Source organism: Bacillus rossius, chromosome 2 (genome assembly GCF_032445375.1).
Source record: "Bacillus rossius redtenbacheri isolate Brsri chromosome 2, Brsri_v3, whole genome shotgun sequence".
Taxonomy (NCBI): domain Eukaryota; kingdom Metazoa; phylum Arthropoda; class Insecta; order Phasmatodea; family Bacillidae; genus Bacillus; species Bacillus rossius.
The window spans coordinates 6,954,215-6,970,448 of record NC_086331.1 but is presented as its reverse complement, the minus strand read 5'-3'; the positions used below and the strand labels follow the sequence as shown (position 1 = coordinate 6,970,448).

The 16,234-nt window shown below is 45.7% G+C and overlaps 1 protein-coding gene across 1 annotated transcript in view; it reads left to right on the top strand.

The window, feature by feature from the left end:
- Positions 1 to 1,518: 1,518 nt before the first annotated feature.
- Positions 1,519 to 16,234, top strand: part of LOC134529945 (solute carrier organic anion transporter family member 74D-like) — a 44,566-nt gene continuing 29,850 nt past the window's right edge. Inside the window, exons 1-5 of the mRNA XM_063364491.1 lie at positions 1,519 to 1,597; positions 1,719 to 1,794; positions 3,941 to 4,139; positions 12,816 to 13,022; positions 15,355 to 15,552. Coding sequence (XP_063220561.1) covers positions 3,941 to 4,139; positions 12,816 to 13,022; positions 15,355 to 15,552 — 604 coding nt within the window. The 5' untranslated portion in view covers positions 1,519 to 1,597; positions 1,719 to 1,794. The remainder of the gene's footprint in view (positions 1,598 to 1,718; positions 1,795 to 3,940; positions 4,140 to 12,815; positions 13,023 to 15,354; positions 15,553 to 16,234) is intronic.

Genomic DNA, 16,234 nt, shown 5'->3' with positions numbered 1-16,234 from the left:
TGTGTATATATAAACATACACTATTTAAATTTAACGGGCGAAAATAAATAAATGTGATGACAAAAAATAAATGTTAGCATAAGGCTTTTGGAAATTTAAAGCTTCGCGATCACCATTTCTGTTTAATATAGGGAATTTTTTTCGTGACCAGTCATTCAGTTTCCTTACGTTTCCGTGAAATTACAGACTTTCCTGTCCTGTAGACACCCAATTTACATGACAATTTTGCTCCAGGTGATGTAAAGAATTTTCCGCGTGTTTTACAGTAACACCTCGTATATCACCCTGTGAGTAGTAAGTTGTAATAAAAATATCTAGAAAAAAAGAGCGCGTGTAACTCAGTACACTTCTTTGGCAATTCAAACCTCGACGCGTAAGTATATCGTAAAGATAATAACGGCAGAGAGAGAGAGAGAGAGAGAGAGAGAGAGAGAGAGAGAGAGAGAGAGAGAGAGAAGCCTTTTCTAAAATACGTACAATATTAATAGTAGGATTTAAGGAAAGTATTTAAAGTATCAAAATGAATACAGTATAGCAAAAATATGAGTTAAAGTTTGGTTTTATTTCCTCGATATTCACACTAATGTTGATATTACAGCTTTGTGGTAACTGGTAACTAAAATATAAAACGTACGATAGCAATCGTACACACGTTGTTTACTGTATTTTTAACGTAGTTAACCTAACCTAACTGAGCGTTTACAAAAATTTTTAGTTTTTAAAATGTCACTTCCCTAACGTAACCAAATCATTAAACTGTTAATTATTGGCAAACTACTTAAAATATTGAAATGCCGTTTTACGCAATGATTAGAAACAAGTGCTATCCTTTTCGCGTCAGTAAAGTTCCACTTCAAAAAGGGGGTTGTCTTTAAAGTCGGTTTACGAACGATAATTTTACGTTATAACGTCACAAGAAAACATTGATAAAAAATTGCATACTTTTTAACTTTCAAATATTATTTACAGTTTTTACAAATTTAATTTGAATAATTTGTTTGAATATAATCACGAACAATTAGTTAAGAAGCCCGCCTTAACCTGTTTGATATTATAGAAGAATTTTCTCGCACGGTGGTTGGCCGGTTCTTGCACGCTCGGCTCAGGCGGAACGTGACAATGAGTCGTGCTTTTTTTTCGTGCGTGCAGCCGGCGTTCATGGATTTATAAGATGCTATCACGTCGAAAAGTAGTTCCCAGAGCGTGTGGCCCGTGTCGTAGCGAGGCTGCCGTTTGCCACCTGGCGTCCTTGGAGCCGAGGAGCTTGCAAGAGCCGGTGGTACGTGACAAACAACCAGGGCTTACCGGGATCATGCGTGACGCGTGACAAACAGGCGCACGCAGCACCCCCCCCCCCCCTTCCTACTAGAGCGGAGCGTCTGTGATTGGCGGGTGCAGCTGCCGGGCTGCGGCTCAGAGAGAAGCCTAAGATGTACATCAAGTTCTGTCCCTGCCCGAACACGCCCGAACATTCACCTTCGGCCAACCTCGGGATTTGTTTTATTTTTGCGCAGGAAAAACGAATTCAAATATTAAAAAGTGGTCGGTTAGGTTAGCTACATTAAAACACTCTGAAACACTATGGACGGTTAGTTAGGTTAGCATAGCTACATTAAAATAAACAGAGAAATGTGAATATATATAAATAAACCCGAGGTTGGCCGAAGGTGAATGTTCGGGCGTGTTCGGGCAGGGACAGAACTTGATGTACATCTTAGGCTTCCCCGGCTCAGACGTCAGACCATCGCCGTAGTCGGAGGAGCGCCGCTGGACGAGACACAGCCCGAGCTACCGGTAAGTTCAACAACAGTCAGTGTCCTCACCGTGTCGCTCTCAGCAACCACCGCCAGTCATTGTTGGTTCACTGCTACGAACACATCGAAACAGGGCAATTCCGACAGTTTCCCACCGGAGTTTCAACAGTTCCATGTATTACATAGGTTAGGTATTATCTTTGAAAGATTTGTGCAATGGGAGTGCATGACTTGATGTAAGCTTTTGGACATACGCCATTGCTAAGCACATGTATGTATGTATGTAGAAGAAAACTACAAAAAACCCAAAAGACAAAAACACAAATTAAGCAAAACAATTGCTGGACTAAAGAACGAAAAAAAACCCACAAATTGTGTTTATCTTTTTCGTTCTCTTAGTACATTTTTTTATTTTTTTTATTTGTTTGTTGACCATATTTCTGTTATGGAATATTATGTGGTGTTCATATCCTGTTGACAACAGAAATTTTTTGCTTAATTTGTGTTTTTGTCTTTTGGGTTTTTTGTAGTTTTCTTCTACAGACATACATGTGCTTAGCAATGGCGTATGTCCAAAAGCTTACATCAAGTCATAGGTTAGGTACCAAGAATAACTGACACAAAACACTCTACAATTTAAATATGTCACCCTTAATATCAATTATTTCCTCGCAATAATAGATCATTATTTTTCAATTCATGATTTTGCACTGTTTGTCATGGAAAAAATTCAAGAGTGCAAAAAATGAAAAACATCAATTCACAAATATCAAGCCTAAATACGCTGATGTGAAACACATGGACCCGACGATGAAAGTGAACAGGTTTTATGGACAACACAACGACGACAGCACAGACGAACACATTCAAACTTTAAATACCAGACAGCTCAAGAACTCCGTGGAATGAACACAACGATGTCGCTGTGTTGGCCATAATACCTGTCTATTTTCATTGTTGTGTTCGTATGTTTGCTGCTTTGTCCATATTTGTTGACTGTCTGCATTTTTACAGTTCTTGTCGAGACTGTCTCGTCGTTGTTAGCCCACTGTGTTCGTCTGTGTTGTCATTTTTTCATGACTAAATTTCTTCACGGAATTCGTATGCTGTCTGATATTTAAATTTTGAATGTATTCGTTCATGCTGACGTTGTGTTGTCCATGATATCTGTTTAGTTTCCTCGTTGTATCTTACTTTTCGAAATTAGCTGATTTAGGCTTGTTCTCTGTGAATTTATGTTTTCGTTTTTATTTATTAGTTTGCAATCTTGAATTTTTTCCATGCTAGACAGTGCAAAGCTGCAATGGCGTATATCCAAAAAAATTGGGTCAATTAAAAACAATATATAATCTGTTGAACAGCTTACATGACAAAATTTCTAGAAAAAAAACCAAACAAAAAAAACAAAACTACATATTTCCTAAATTTTTACTTCGTTCATCTTCTTAAAGGTCATAACTAAATGAGAAATGGGATGTACAATTAATAATTTGCTTTGATTAAAGCTATACATAAGTTATACTTATGTAAGTACATCGGAGTTCACGAAAATATTTTCAGTATCCCCCCCCCCCCCCCAACCCCCACCTCTTTTCCGACAATCCTAAAGACTTTCTGTTCTATACCGCGCAATGAAAAACATGGCTTAGCTCTTAACTTGAGCTTTTACTACTGTATAACATTTCTGTAGCATGCAAGATATCCAGGCAGTTTATTTCAATAACTGCCGAAAAACACATTCTTTTCAATGGCAGTTTGGCTAAAGGACGGCTTATATATAAATTAACCAAAACTATCGCTAAAGAGATCCAAATTTAAATAGCTTTCACGACATCATAATCTAGAAGTTTGTGACTCAAGAGAGAATGTGAAAGGTGGTCCAAGTGCAATTATTTCCGAGGACAATAAAGGGGTTAAAATAGCACGGTCATTCTCCAGGGGCTTAAGATGATGTGGCCTCTGTGGCATGCAAGTGGTTGGCTGTGTGCAGATGGAGAGCAAGCGGGGAGAAGATTGCTCGTGCGGTGCGGGCAACGCGCGGCCGGCACTTCTGCAACACTTCGCCAACACCAAGTGGTTCCTTTTCGTGTACAGCTATCTGGGCATGGCACAGAGCATGTGCTACATATACATGTCAGGGCAGCCAAAGCAGTGTCGGCGGCATGCAAGTGGTTGGTTGTGTGCAGATGGAGAGCAAGCATGGAGAAGACTGCTCGTGCGGTGCGGGCAACGCGCGACCAGCAATTCTGCAACGCTTCGCCAACACCAAGTGGTTCCTTTTTGTGTACAGCGCTCTGGGCATGGTGCAGAGCATGTGCTACATATACATGTCAGCCACGCTGTCCACCCTCGAGAAGCGCTTCAAGATCCCCAGCCGGACCATGGGTAACACAGCTAGGGTGTTGGCGAACCTTCTGAATCGCGTGCTGTTCTCATTAGTTCCTCAAACCCGCATATTGCAAACACTGGTAGGACCTCGGTGGCCATCGTGATTCAGACATGACTTAAAACTTAAGAGTTTCGAGTAAAGTAGTTCGGTGCACACTACGATCTTGGAGGTCACATTGTATGAAGCCTGTGTGCACAATCGTATCACATAATGCCCAGCAATTACTTTTTGCCTTTTTTCTTTTAACTTTGGAACAATTTACATGCTTTTTGAACTTGTAGACGACAGTTCCGCCCAATTGTTCGGCATGTGATGCGCGGCCTTTTTCAGCATGCTGAATTTTTTCAGTATCATGTAATTATTTTTCTTTTCAGGCAATGGCCATGGATGATTGCCTAAGTATTATGTTTAGTTACAAATTTTACTGTCAAACAGCCAAACCATAAAAAATGTATTTAAATTAAATATTTTTAAAAATAATTGAAAAATGTGAACACAATTTAAATTCAATTTATGTGACTTAAACAAATAAATAATGCACACAACCTATATTATATAATACTATTATGTAATACTTTTTCATATGACTGAGATTAACAGTAAAAATCTAGCATGGCCTATAAGTCAGTGATTTATGGTGGGTACACATTCCGACATCTTGAGTTTGAAAATTGCTCATATTTCTATTATCTGCTAGATGTTGTTGCCAAAAGCCAGATCTGTCCCTAGAACCCTCCACAGAGACGTGAGTCATGGTCCATTCGTTCAGTGTGGCTTACCGAGGGATGTCACCTGCATTGGAGAATGCTGACTTATACCAGGTGTATGTCAGGGGGCGACTGGCTGAAATACTTTTCGAGAAAGACAGTGGTTAGCAACCATGGGATGGAAGGGAGGAGAGAGAAATGGCCGCGGTCCCCAAAGGATCGCTACCAAGAAAAAGAAGTTGGTTGCGGACCCCGAAGGATAGCTAAAAGGAAAGTAAGGTTGTCTGTGGTCAGCGAATGATCGCTACCAGGAAAGGCAGGTATGTCGCGGACCCCGAAGGATCGCTTCCAGGAAAGGGAGGTAGGTCGCGGACCCCGAATGATCGCTTCCAGGAAAGGCAGGTATGTCGCGGAAACCGAATGATCGCTTCCAGGAAAGGGAGGTATGTCGCGGACCCCGAAGGATCGCTTCCAGGAAGGGGAGGTAGGTTGCGGACCCCGAAGGATCGCTTCCAGGAAAGGGAGGTAGGTCGCGGACCCCGAAGGATCGCTTCCAGGAAAGGGAGGTAGGTTGCGGACCCCGAAGGATCGCTTCCAGGAAAGGGAGGTAGGTCGCGGACCCCGAAGGATCGCTTCCAGGAAAGGCAGGTATGTCGCGGACCCCGAAGGATCGCTTCCAGGAAAGGGAGGTAGGTCGCGGACCCCGAAGGATCGCTTCCAGGAAAGGGAGGTATGTCGCGGACCCCGAATGATCGCTTCCAGGAAAGGGAGGTATGTCGCGGACCCCGAAGGATCGCTTCCAGGAAAGGGAGGTAGGTCGCGGACCCCGAAGGATCGCTTCCAGGAAAGGCAGATATGTCGCGGACCCCGAAGGATCGCTTCCAGGAAAGGGAGGTAGGTCGCGGACCCCGAAGGATCGCTTCCAGGAAAGGGAGGTATGTCGCGGACCCCGAATGATCGCTTCCAGGAAAGGGAGGTATGTCGCGGACCCCGAATGATCGCTTCCAGGAAAGGGAGGTATGTCGCGGACCCCGAAGGATCGCTTCCAGGAAGGGGAGGTAGGTTGCGGACCCCGAAGGATCGCTTCCAGGAAGGGGAGGTAGGTTGCGGACCCCGAAGGATCGCTTCCAGGAAGGGGAGGTAGGTCGCGGACCCCGAAGGATCGCTTCCAGGTAGGGGAGGTAGGTTGCGGACCCCGAAGGATCGCTTCCAGGAAGGGGAGGTAGGTTGCGGACCCCGAAGGATCGCTTCCAGGAAGGGGAGGTAGGTCGCGGACCCCGAAGGATCGCTTCCAGGTAGGGGAGGTAGGTTGCGGACCCCGAAGGATCGCTTCCAGGAAAGGGAGGTATGTCGCGGACCCCGAAGGATCGCTTCCAGGTAGGGGAGGTAGGTTGCGGACCCCGAAGGATCGCTTCCAGGTAGGGGAGGTAGGTTGCGGACCCCGAAGGATCGCTTCCAGGTAGGGGAGGTAGGTTGCGGACCCCGAAGGATCGCTTCCAGGAAAGGGAGGTATGTCGCGGACCCCGAAGGATCGCTTCCAGGTAGGGGAGGTAGGTTGCGGACCCCGAAGGATCGCTTCCAGGAAGGGGAGGTAGGTTGCGGACCCCGAAGGATCGCTTCCAGGAAGGGGAGGTATGTCGCGGACCCCGAAGGATCGCTTCCAGGTAGGGGAGGTAGGTTGCGGACCCCGAAGGATCGCTTCCAGGTAGGGGAGGTAGGTTGCGGACCCCGAAGGATCGCTTCCAGGTAGGGGAGGTAGGTTGCGGACCCCGAAGGATCGCTTCCAGGAAAGGGAGGTATGTCGCGGACCCCGAAGGATCGCTTCCAGGTAGGGGAGGTAGGTTGCGGACCCCGAAGGATCGCTTCCAGGAAGGGGAGGTAGGTTGCGGACCCCGAAGGATCGCTTCCAGGAAGGGGAGGTAGGTCGCGGACCCCGAAGGATCGCTTCCAGGTAGGGGAGGTAGGTTGCGGACCCCGAAGGTTCGCTTCCAGGAAGGGGAGGTAGGTTGCGGACCCCGAAGGATCGCTTCCAGGAAAGGCAGGTAGGTTGCGGCCCCCGAATGATCGCTTCCAGGAAAGGGAGGTATGTCGCGGACCCCGAAGGATCGCTTCCAGGAAAGGGAGGTAGGTTGCGGACCCCGAAGGATCGCTTCCAGGAAAGGGAGGTATGTCGCGGACCCCGAAGGATCGCTTCCAGGAAAGGGAGGTATGTCGCGGACCCCGAAGGATCGCTTCCAGGAAAGGGAGGTATGTCGCGGACCCCGAATGATCGCTTCCAGGAAAGGGAGGTAGGTCGCGGACCCGGAAGGATCGCTTCCAGGAAAGGGAGGTAGGTCGCGGACCCCGAAGGATCGCTTCCAGGTAGGGGAGGTATGTCGCGGACCCCGAAGGATCGCTTCCAGGAAAGGGAGGTAGGTCGCGGACCCCGAAGGATCGCTTCCAGGTAGGGGAGGTATGTCGCGGACCCCGAATGATCGCTTCCAGGAAAGGGAGGTAGGTTGCGGACCCCGAAGGATCGCTTCCAGGAAAGGGAGGTATGTCGCGGACCCCGAAGGATCGCTTCCAGGAAAGGCAGGTATGTCGCGGACCCCGAAGGATCGCTTCCAGGAAAGGCAGGTAGGTCGCGGACCCCGAAGGATCGCTTCCAGGAAAGGGAGGTATGTCGCGGACCCCGAAGGATCGCTTCCAGGAAAGGGAGGTAGGTTGCGGACCCCGAAGGATCGCTTCCAGGAAAGGGAGGTATGTCGCGGACCCCGAAGGATCGCTTCCAGGAAAGGGAGGTAGGTCGCGGACCCCGAAGGATCGCTTCCAGGAAAGGCAGGTAGGTCGCGGACCCCGAAGGATCGCTTCCAGGAAGGGGAGGTAGGTCGCGGACCCCGAAGGATCGCTTCCAGAAAAGGGAGGTATGTCGCGGACCCCGAAGGATCGCTTCCAGGAAAGGGAGGTAGGTCGCGGACCCCGAAGGATCGCTTCCAGGAAAGGCAGGTAGGTCGCGGACCCCGAAGGATCGCTTCCAGGAAAGGCAGGTAGGTCGCGGACCCCGAAGGATCGCTTCCAGGAAAGGGAGGTATGTCGCGGACCCCGAAGGATCGCTTCCAGGAAAGGGAGGTAGGTCGCGGACCCCGAAGGATCGCTTCCAGGAAAGGCAGGTAGGTCGCGGACCCCGAAGGATCGCTTCCAGGAAAGGCAGGTAGGTCGCGGTCCCCGAAGGATCACTTCCAGGAAAGGCAGGTAGGTCGCGGACCCCGAAGGATCGCTTCCAGGAAAGGGAGGTAGGTCGCGGACCCGGAAGGATCGCTTCCAGGAAAGGCAGGTAGGTCGCGGACCCCGAAGGATCGCTTCCAGGAAAGGCATGTAGGTCGCGGACCCCGAAGGATCGCTTCCAGGAAAGGGAGGTAGGTCGCGGTCCCCGAAGGATCGCTTCCAGGAAAGGCAGGTAGGTCGCGGACCCCGAAGGATCGCTTCCAGGAAAGGGAGATACGGTCGCGGACCCGGAAGGATCGCTTCCAGGAAAGGCAGGTAGGTCGCGGACCCCGAAGGATCGCTTCCAGGAAAGGGAGGTAGGTCGCGGACCCCGAAGGATCGCTTCCAGGAAAGGCAGGTAGGTCGCGGACCCCGAAGGATCGCTTCCAGGAAAGGCAGGTAGGTCGCGGTCCCCGAAGGATCGCTTCCAGGAAAGGCAGGTAGGTCGCGGACCCCGAAGGATCGCTTCCAGGAAAGGGAGGTAGGTCGCGGACCCGGAAGGATCGCTTCCAGGAAAGGCAGGTAGGTCGCGGACCCCGAAGGATCGCTTCCAGGAAAGGGAGGTAGGTCGCGGACCCCGAAGGATCGCTTCCAGGAAAGGCAGGTAGGTCGCGGACCCCGAAGGATCGCTTCCAGGAAAGGGAGGTAGGTCGCGGACCCGGAAGGATCGCTTCCAGGAAAGGCAGGTAGGTCGCGGACCCCGAAGGATCGCTTCCAGGAAAGGCAGGTAGGTCGCGGTCCCCGAAGGATCGCTTCCAGGAAAGGGAGGTAGGTCGCGGACCCCGAAGGATCGCTTCCAGGAAAGGGAGGTAGGTCGCGGACCCGGAAGGATCGCTTCCAGGAAAGGCAGGTAGGTCGCGGACCCCGAAGGATCGCTTCCAGGAAAGGCAGGTAGGTCGCGGTCCCCGAAGGATCGCTTCCAGGAAAGGCAGGTAGGTCGCGGTCCCCGAAGGATCGCTTCCAGGAAAGGGAGGTAGGTCGCGGACCCCGAAGGATCGCTTCCAGGAATGGGAGGTAGGTCGCGGACCCGGAAGGATCGCTTCCAGGAAAGGGAGGTAGGTCGCGGACCCCGAAGGATCGCTTCCAGGAAGGGGAGGTAGCTCGCGGACCCCGAAGGATCGCTTCCAGGAAAGGCAGGTAGGTCGCGGACCCCGAAGGATCGCTTCCAGGAAAGGCAGGTAGGTCGCGGTCCCCGAAGGATCGCTTCCAGGAAAGGGAGGTAGGTCGCGGACCCCGAAGGATCGCTTCCAGGAAAGGGAGGTAGGTCGCGGACCCGGAAGGATCGCTTCCAAGAAAGGGAGGTAGGTCGCGGACCCCGAAGGATCGCTTCCAGGAAGGGGAGGTAGGTTGCGGACCCCGAAGGATCGCTTCCAGGAAAGGCAGGTAGGTCGCGGACCTCGAAGGATCGCTTCCAGGAAAGGGAGGTAGGTCGCGGACCCCGAAGGATCGCTTCCAGGAAAGGCAGGTAGGTCACGCCCCCGAAGGATCGCTTCCAGGAAAGGCAGGTAGGTCGCGGACCTCGAATGATTGCTTCCAGGAAATGGAGGTTGACCTTAGTCCCAGAAGGGTCCTTAATAATAAGGTTGACCGCGGTTCCCAAATAATCACTATCAGAAGGGCAATGAGAGAGGGGGGAGGGCAAAGGCCGTGTTGAAGTTATTAATTTCAATACTACTTTTCGGGTTTCCTTTTCCAGATTTCTCTGATGTAGGGATCTCTGGAGTTGTAGGTTGGGCCGAGTTACATATGTGCAGGCCGTACTCTGGTCTCTGACCTAGCTTTACATTACATGTATATATGCAGATATTTGGCATCATACCTTATAACACAGAATCACAATACACAAAATGACACATGTTAATCACAGCACTCATTCTAAATAACAGTCACAGACAAAATCACTATGCTGATCGTGAATAACTGTAACTGTCATCTATGGGCGACTGCGGGCACTATATTTTCCATAGATGTAGAAATTATGAAGTTGGGCTGTAAGGCACTCTCGGACAAGAAGTCTGTTTCTAATGTGTTGCAGCGCTGGCCGAGGACAAAATGGTGGATATGACCGCGGTGCTATCCAGCCTAGCCTGAACCCTCACTGTCCCACATGTTGCAGGCCTGTGGGTACACCCTCAGCTAGGCTAGATACTTTGTGGATACTCACTGGAACAGGATAACGATCGGGGATGAACAGTAATCTCACATCAAGTAGTATTCATGCTTTAAAGCAGTGCACACACTCTTCAATAAAACTGTAATTTGTATATTTACGATGGCACTTGCTCTTGGTCCGAAACTTTAAGTCCAGCTTGCATCCATGACGGCGATTTACTTGAAAGAATACGCCGGAGTCGGCCGGTCCAGTAAGTGTGGTGGCTGCCCATGTGCGCTGTGGTGCGAGGTGTGTTAGGCCCCTGCTAAAAAAGCTCAAGATGTCAAGAGCATGGAGCTCAGCAATAATAAAAGAGGTTAAAACAGTACTTGAATAACAATGGCATTTAATCATTTAAAGCAAGTCAACGATGGGAGAGCTCCGTGGGTCTAGGTCTAACATCGGCGGCGGGTCGCAAGGAACTGTAGCAAGGAACTGTAGCAGGCGCAGCTTCCGTTCCGAGGGAGACGAAGTCGGGTCAACAGTATTGAGATGCTGCCAGTCTGTATCTGGGTGGCTGTAAAAAAACACATAAACTGCACTGGAATACATGACGCCATCCGACTTGCTGGTTAAAGTTTCAAACATCTTTCAGAGATAGCACTGGCGGCGGCCGGCAGTGATGTCATAGGGTGCGCTCCCACAGTGGCGGATGGTACTGGGACCTGAGCTTTGCTTACTGCCGGGGAAGTACCACTCCAAACCAAACCTATGTCCTGTAATCTGTCGAGCTATTTAACAAAACGAAACATCAGTACTGCAGACTGTGGCAAAGTTTTTACAAATTAAAGATGGTAATACATAATCAAGGGAATTAGATACAACCCACCATCTTAATTGGTAGATGGTAGAGGTAGGTACATGAAAGAGGCCATTTTGGATTCACCAAAAAAATTTATTTTCACTAAGTTTAATAATATATTGTTAGAAATCTTGGCTATGATAAAGCATATGTAATTTTAATGGAATGACTAATGTTGACAGTGATTGTGTGCTACAAGTAGAATACTCTGCGAAATAAATATAACTTAACATTGTATACATTTTTGAGAATGACTACAAATGTAATAATGGTATAAATAGCCCATATTTAATAGTTTTACAAACTTACTTATTGTGTGTTCTCCTGCATGGATAGAGAGAATCTTTGATAGTTATGAGTAAAAATTTGTTATTAATCTGATATGGCTTCTTTTGATTGTGGGTGTTTCTCTAAAACAATTCGACCTATAATTAAACTTTATTAAAATTATTAATGCAATAGGGAATTTATATTTAGTACAATTCTTTGCAGTTTCGCACTGTTTGTCATGGGAAAAATTCATAAATGCAAAAACAAGAAATAAAAATCAAAAATGAACCCACAGAAAACAAGCCTGAATCGGCTGATGAAAAAAAACAGACAAACCCAACGATGAACCTAAACAGGAATTGTGGAAACACAACGACAACCTGTTGTATTCCTTCCACGGAATTCTTGTCCTGTCATATTTAAGTTTGAATGTTTCCGTCTGTACTGTCGTCGTTGTGTTGTCCAGAATACCTGTTAAGATAAATCGTTGCGTCTATTTGTCGACACCAGCCGATTTAGGCTTGTTTTCATTTTTGAAGTGAAAATTCTATGGGAAGGTTTGGATAGGGAGTAAATTATTCATGTAAGTCGTCATCGACATGGTCACGTGACGTGTTAATTTTTTTATATTTCACGAATAAAACTTAATTTATTCTATTTTTAAAGATTCAAGTTTTTAATTTTATCTTTATTTTCCTAGGAAATTTTAACTTTATTGTGTGATACATATTGCGAGTATTGGATATTTTTATAGTAGGTAGTTAAGTTGAGGTTATGTTTTTCCTTTTGTTTATTTATTTATGATGTAAATTTCTTCAAATGTCAGGTTATTGATTTATCAGAGACTATGTTGATTATTTGTAGATTTAAGTTAATAACTTCTTATTCTTTCAATGAAAAACTTCATTTCTTCTAGTTTTTGAAGTTATTATTGGTAGGGGCAAAACTTATGGGTTCGTGTCACCGACATGCTAGTGATATAATACCAAACTCATTTTCTTGCGTACATTTGACGTAGAAATGATGTCATATTACACATTTAAAAACAAAATTTTAAGTTTTCACTTCCGTCGACAGTCCCCATGACTGACTTTTAGTTTTTATTTCTTATTTTGCGTTCATTAATTTTCCCCGCGTCACTGCATTGGCGTATGTCCGAGTAACTGGGGAAGCCTAAGATATACATCAAGTTCTGGCCCTGCCCGAACACGCCCGAACATTCACCTTCGGCCAACCTCGGTTTTATTTATATATATTTATATTTCTCTGTTTATTTTAATGTAGCTATACTAACCTAACTAACCGTCCATAGTGTTTTAAAGTGTTTTAATGTAGCTAACCTAACCGACCACTTTTAATATTTGAATTCATTTTTCGTGCGCAAAAATAAAACAAATCCCGAGGTTGGCCGAAGGTGAATATTCGGGCGTGTTCGGGCAGGGACAGAACTTGATGAACATCTTGGGCTTCTCGAGTAACTGCGATGGTCGCGTGGCAGCGCTGCTGCTGAGCGGCAGCGAGGTGAGTCAGGTGCTGGTGTCGCTCCTGCTGGCGCGTCTCGGCAGCTATTGCAGCCGGCCTCGGTGGATCGCCCGCGGCGCCGCCTGCTCCGCCTGCGCCTGCTTCCTGCTCGTGCTGCCGCAGCTGCCGCAGCTGCTGCAGCTGCTGCGCGGCGCTGGCCTGGACGCCGCTCACCGACACGCCAGTGAGCGCCCGTCACACACCACAACTGCCGAGACCGAGACGCAGTTCTGGTTCCATCCGCTAGATAGTAGCATCCATCATATATTCTAGAGACCGGAAAAATTCGCGAATTCATTTCGCGATAGGCTAAAATATAAATAGTTATACCTCAGTGCTGCCTCTGCTATTGGCTCACAACTAACCTGGAGGACTTTGTGCCAATGAGAAACACCCAACCAAAGCTTTATACGAATCACAGGCTGCTACGTTGGGACATCTCACAAGACAGCAGCCAATGGGTGGGTGACATTTGACCGAGCGTTTGTTGAACTATGGAGTTCATCCTGGAGGTCATTGAACCCGTTAATTTTTCCGGTCCCTATATATTACTAACACAGATATGTTGATTGTGATTATCATGCAAACAAACCAGTGAACATTAATTCACGTTATTTTGGTAGCTACACATTTCATGATGTGGCATACCAGAAATTTTTCATCTCCTGCTAATAAATATAGAACTTGCTTTGTTATTACAAAACAGCATTAAGTGTTTCTTGTACATCTTAAGTCTCTGTTATTAGGCAATTAGTCAAGTAGTTATTTAACATTAGAAACCTCTCGTGCGAGATTTTTTTTGCTATTAGTTATGAGCCCACCCAACAGACAGCATCACATGGTTTCAGATTTTACTGTAAGAGTCGCACTTCCACATGTAACTCCCTGTTCTATGATACAACTGAATTCTCGATGACAAGAAGCCTAATATGTACATCAAGTTCTGTCCCTGCCCGAACACGCCCGAATATTCACCTTCGGCCAATCTCGGGATCTGTTTTATTTTTGCGCAGGAAAAATGAATTCAAATATTAAAAGTGGTCGGTTAGGTTAGCTACATTAAAACACTTTAGAACACTATGGACGGTTAGTTAGGTTAGTATAGCTACATTAAAATAAACAGAGAAATATAAATATATATAAATAAACCCAAGGTTGGCCGAAGGTGAATATTCGGGCGTGTTCGGGCAGGGACAGAACTTGATGTACATCTTAGGCTTCTCCTCGATGACCCGTCATAATCCCTACGTCCGTCAATATACTTTTCCCAATTTGATGCTGCCAATAGACTCTAAGGCTTAAATTGCGAATTTCTCTTGTATAGGGGGATTACATGGACATTATGGAAGTTAAGCCCTTGTAAATCGTTAAACGTTATTTTTTTTTTTCGCTCAGATGTTTATTCATATATTTTCACTGTAATTATTTACGCTTCTATGTCTCAGTCAATTTTCGAATCAAATAGCAAATTTTAAAATGTGTTCAAATGTAAGTTAAAACATGTAATTGAAGCAAGTATACAAATAACCTAATTTCAAAACATTTTAAGATAATAATAATTGCCGGCAATATCTTGCTAAAAATTTTGAGGTTATAATTTCATCCGTCGGTTCGTCGGGAGTTAAACTCGTGCTCGGGAGGCTTCTGATGGACGGACAGACGACATTTTTTCATGCCATCAGATTGGCTTGAGATCAAGTGACTGACGAATTGATGAGGAAAACGGACGTGATGGATCATAGTGACTAAAGCTATACGATGAGAACAAGCTATATGGTGACACATTTGTAGCCCTGTCATTCAATGTATTATTTGCAAATAGCTTATAGTTTTCAAACCTGTCAAAATTAGTAGTAATTAGTGAAAATTTGCAGTTGTTAAAAATTATTTTTAAACAATTTTTTTAAAATTTATTTATTAAATTTAAAGTAGTTATTGGACTCAGAAAATGTTACTAGTAATGAACTATCAAACACTAACTACTTTTAAAATTGGATGGGCAAACCTTTAACAACGGACAATGTACAAGCTGCATATGCCATGAAGAACAATTTTGACGGTTCTATTGACAAATAAGCTGTTCGGTGGTGGATTAAAAAAATAAGTAAAGAAGCATAATTTTTATATATTAAAAAGAGGGTTGTCTGTAAAGTCGGTTTACGGAAGATAATTTTACGTGATAACAACGTCATAAGAGAACATTGATGAAAATTTGCATACTTTTCAAATTACAAATATTATTTACAGTTTTTGCAAATTTAATTTAAATAATATGGTTAAATATAATCACGAACAATTAGTTGAAAATCCCGCCTTAACCTGTTTCATATTATAGAAGATTTTCTAGCACGGTGGTTGGCCGGTTCTTGCACGCTCGGCTCAGTTGGAACGTAACAATTTTTCGTGCGTGCAGCCGGCGTTCATCGATTTATAAGACGTTAGGTACCATGTCAAAAATGGTTCTGATGCGCAGCTGTATCCGTGTTGCAAGTACCCTGCTGTGGTGGTGCTTGCAGACGACACCGCGCCGCTATGCGTGACGAACTCGATGGGGCAGAAGCATGGCGAAGCCTCGGAGGACTGTTCCGTAACACCCTTGGCGCTCATATTCATCTCGCAGTTTATGCTGGGCGTCGGCGCCACCCTCTTTCATTCCTTGGGACAAGCGTACTTGGACGACCACACCAAGAAAACGAACGCGCCGTTCGTGATGGGTAAGTGAATCTTTTCGTTCATAAAATAATGAAAATTTATTTCACAAAATATTTTGAACACTTTTCAGTTAGAAGCATAGGCGTGCGCAGGACTTCAGTAGTGGTGGTGCCAGATTACATAACAGCCCTATCATTCACAGACCCCGAGCCTAAAGCGGGGTTCTCCCCCGGAAAAATTTGGATTTGAAAGCGCAAAATGGTGCTATTTAAGGTGTTTCCGAACAAAAACATTAAATACACAGATGTAAAAATTTTAACATTTTTTATGACAAATTATGGCTTTGAACGTTTAAATCGCCAGGAAAACTACTAAACTATTTACAGTTTTAAGCTTTGTTGAGCCATAAAGTAAATTGAACAAATTGTTTGCACGGAATTCATTCTGGTGGCTTTGAAAAACCGTACTTACTTTTTTTCTGAAGACGCCAAATAAATGCTAGAAAAAACATTCTCAAATGTTAAATTTTAAAATCAACAAATCAAGGGAGTTTTTGTAACATACCTCAAATATGTAAAATATTAAAATAATAAAAATACACAAATAAGAGTGGGCAAAAGTTTTAACTTTTGGAATACAACAAAAATGTTTTGTCGGCGACTGCATATAAGTCATTGAGTAATCCTTTTCGGGACCCGGCTTTATAATTTTAATCACCCATTTATACATCATACAGACAGTTAT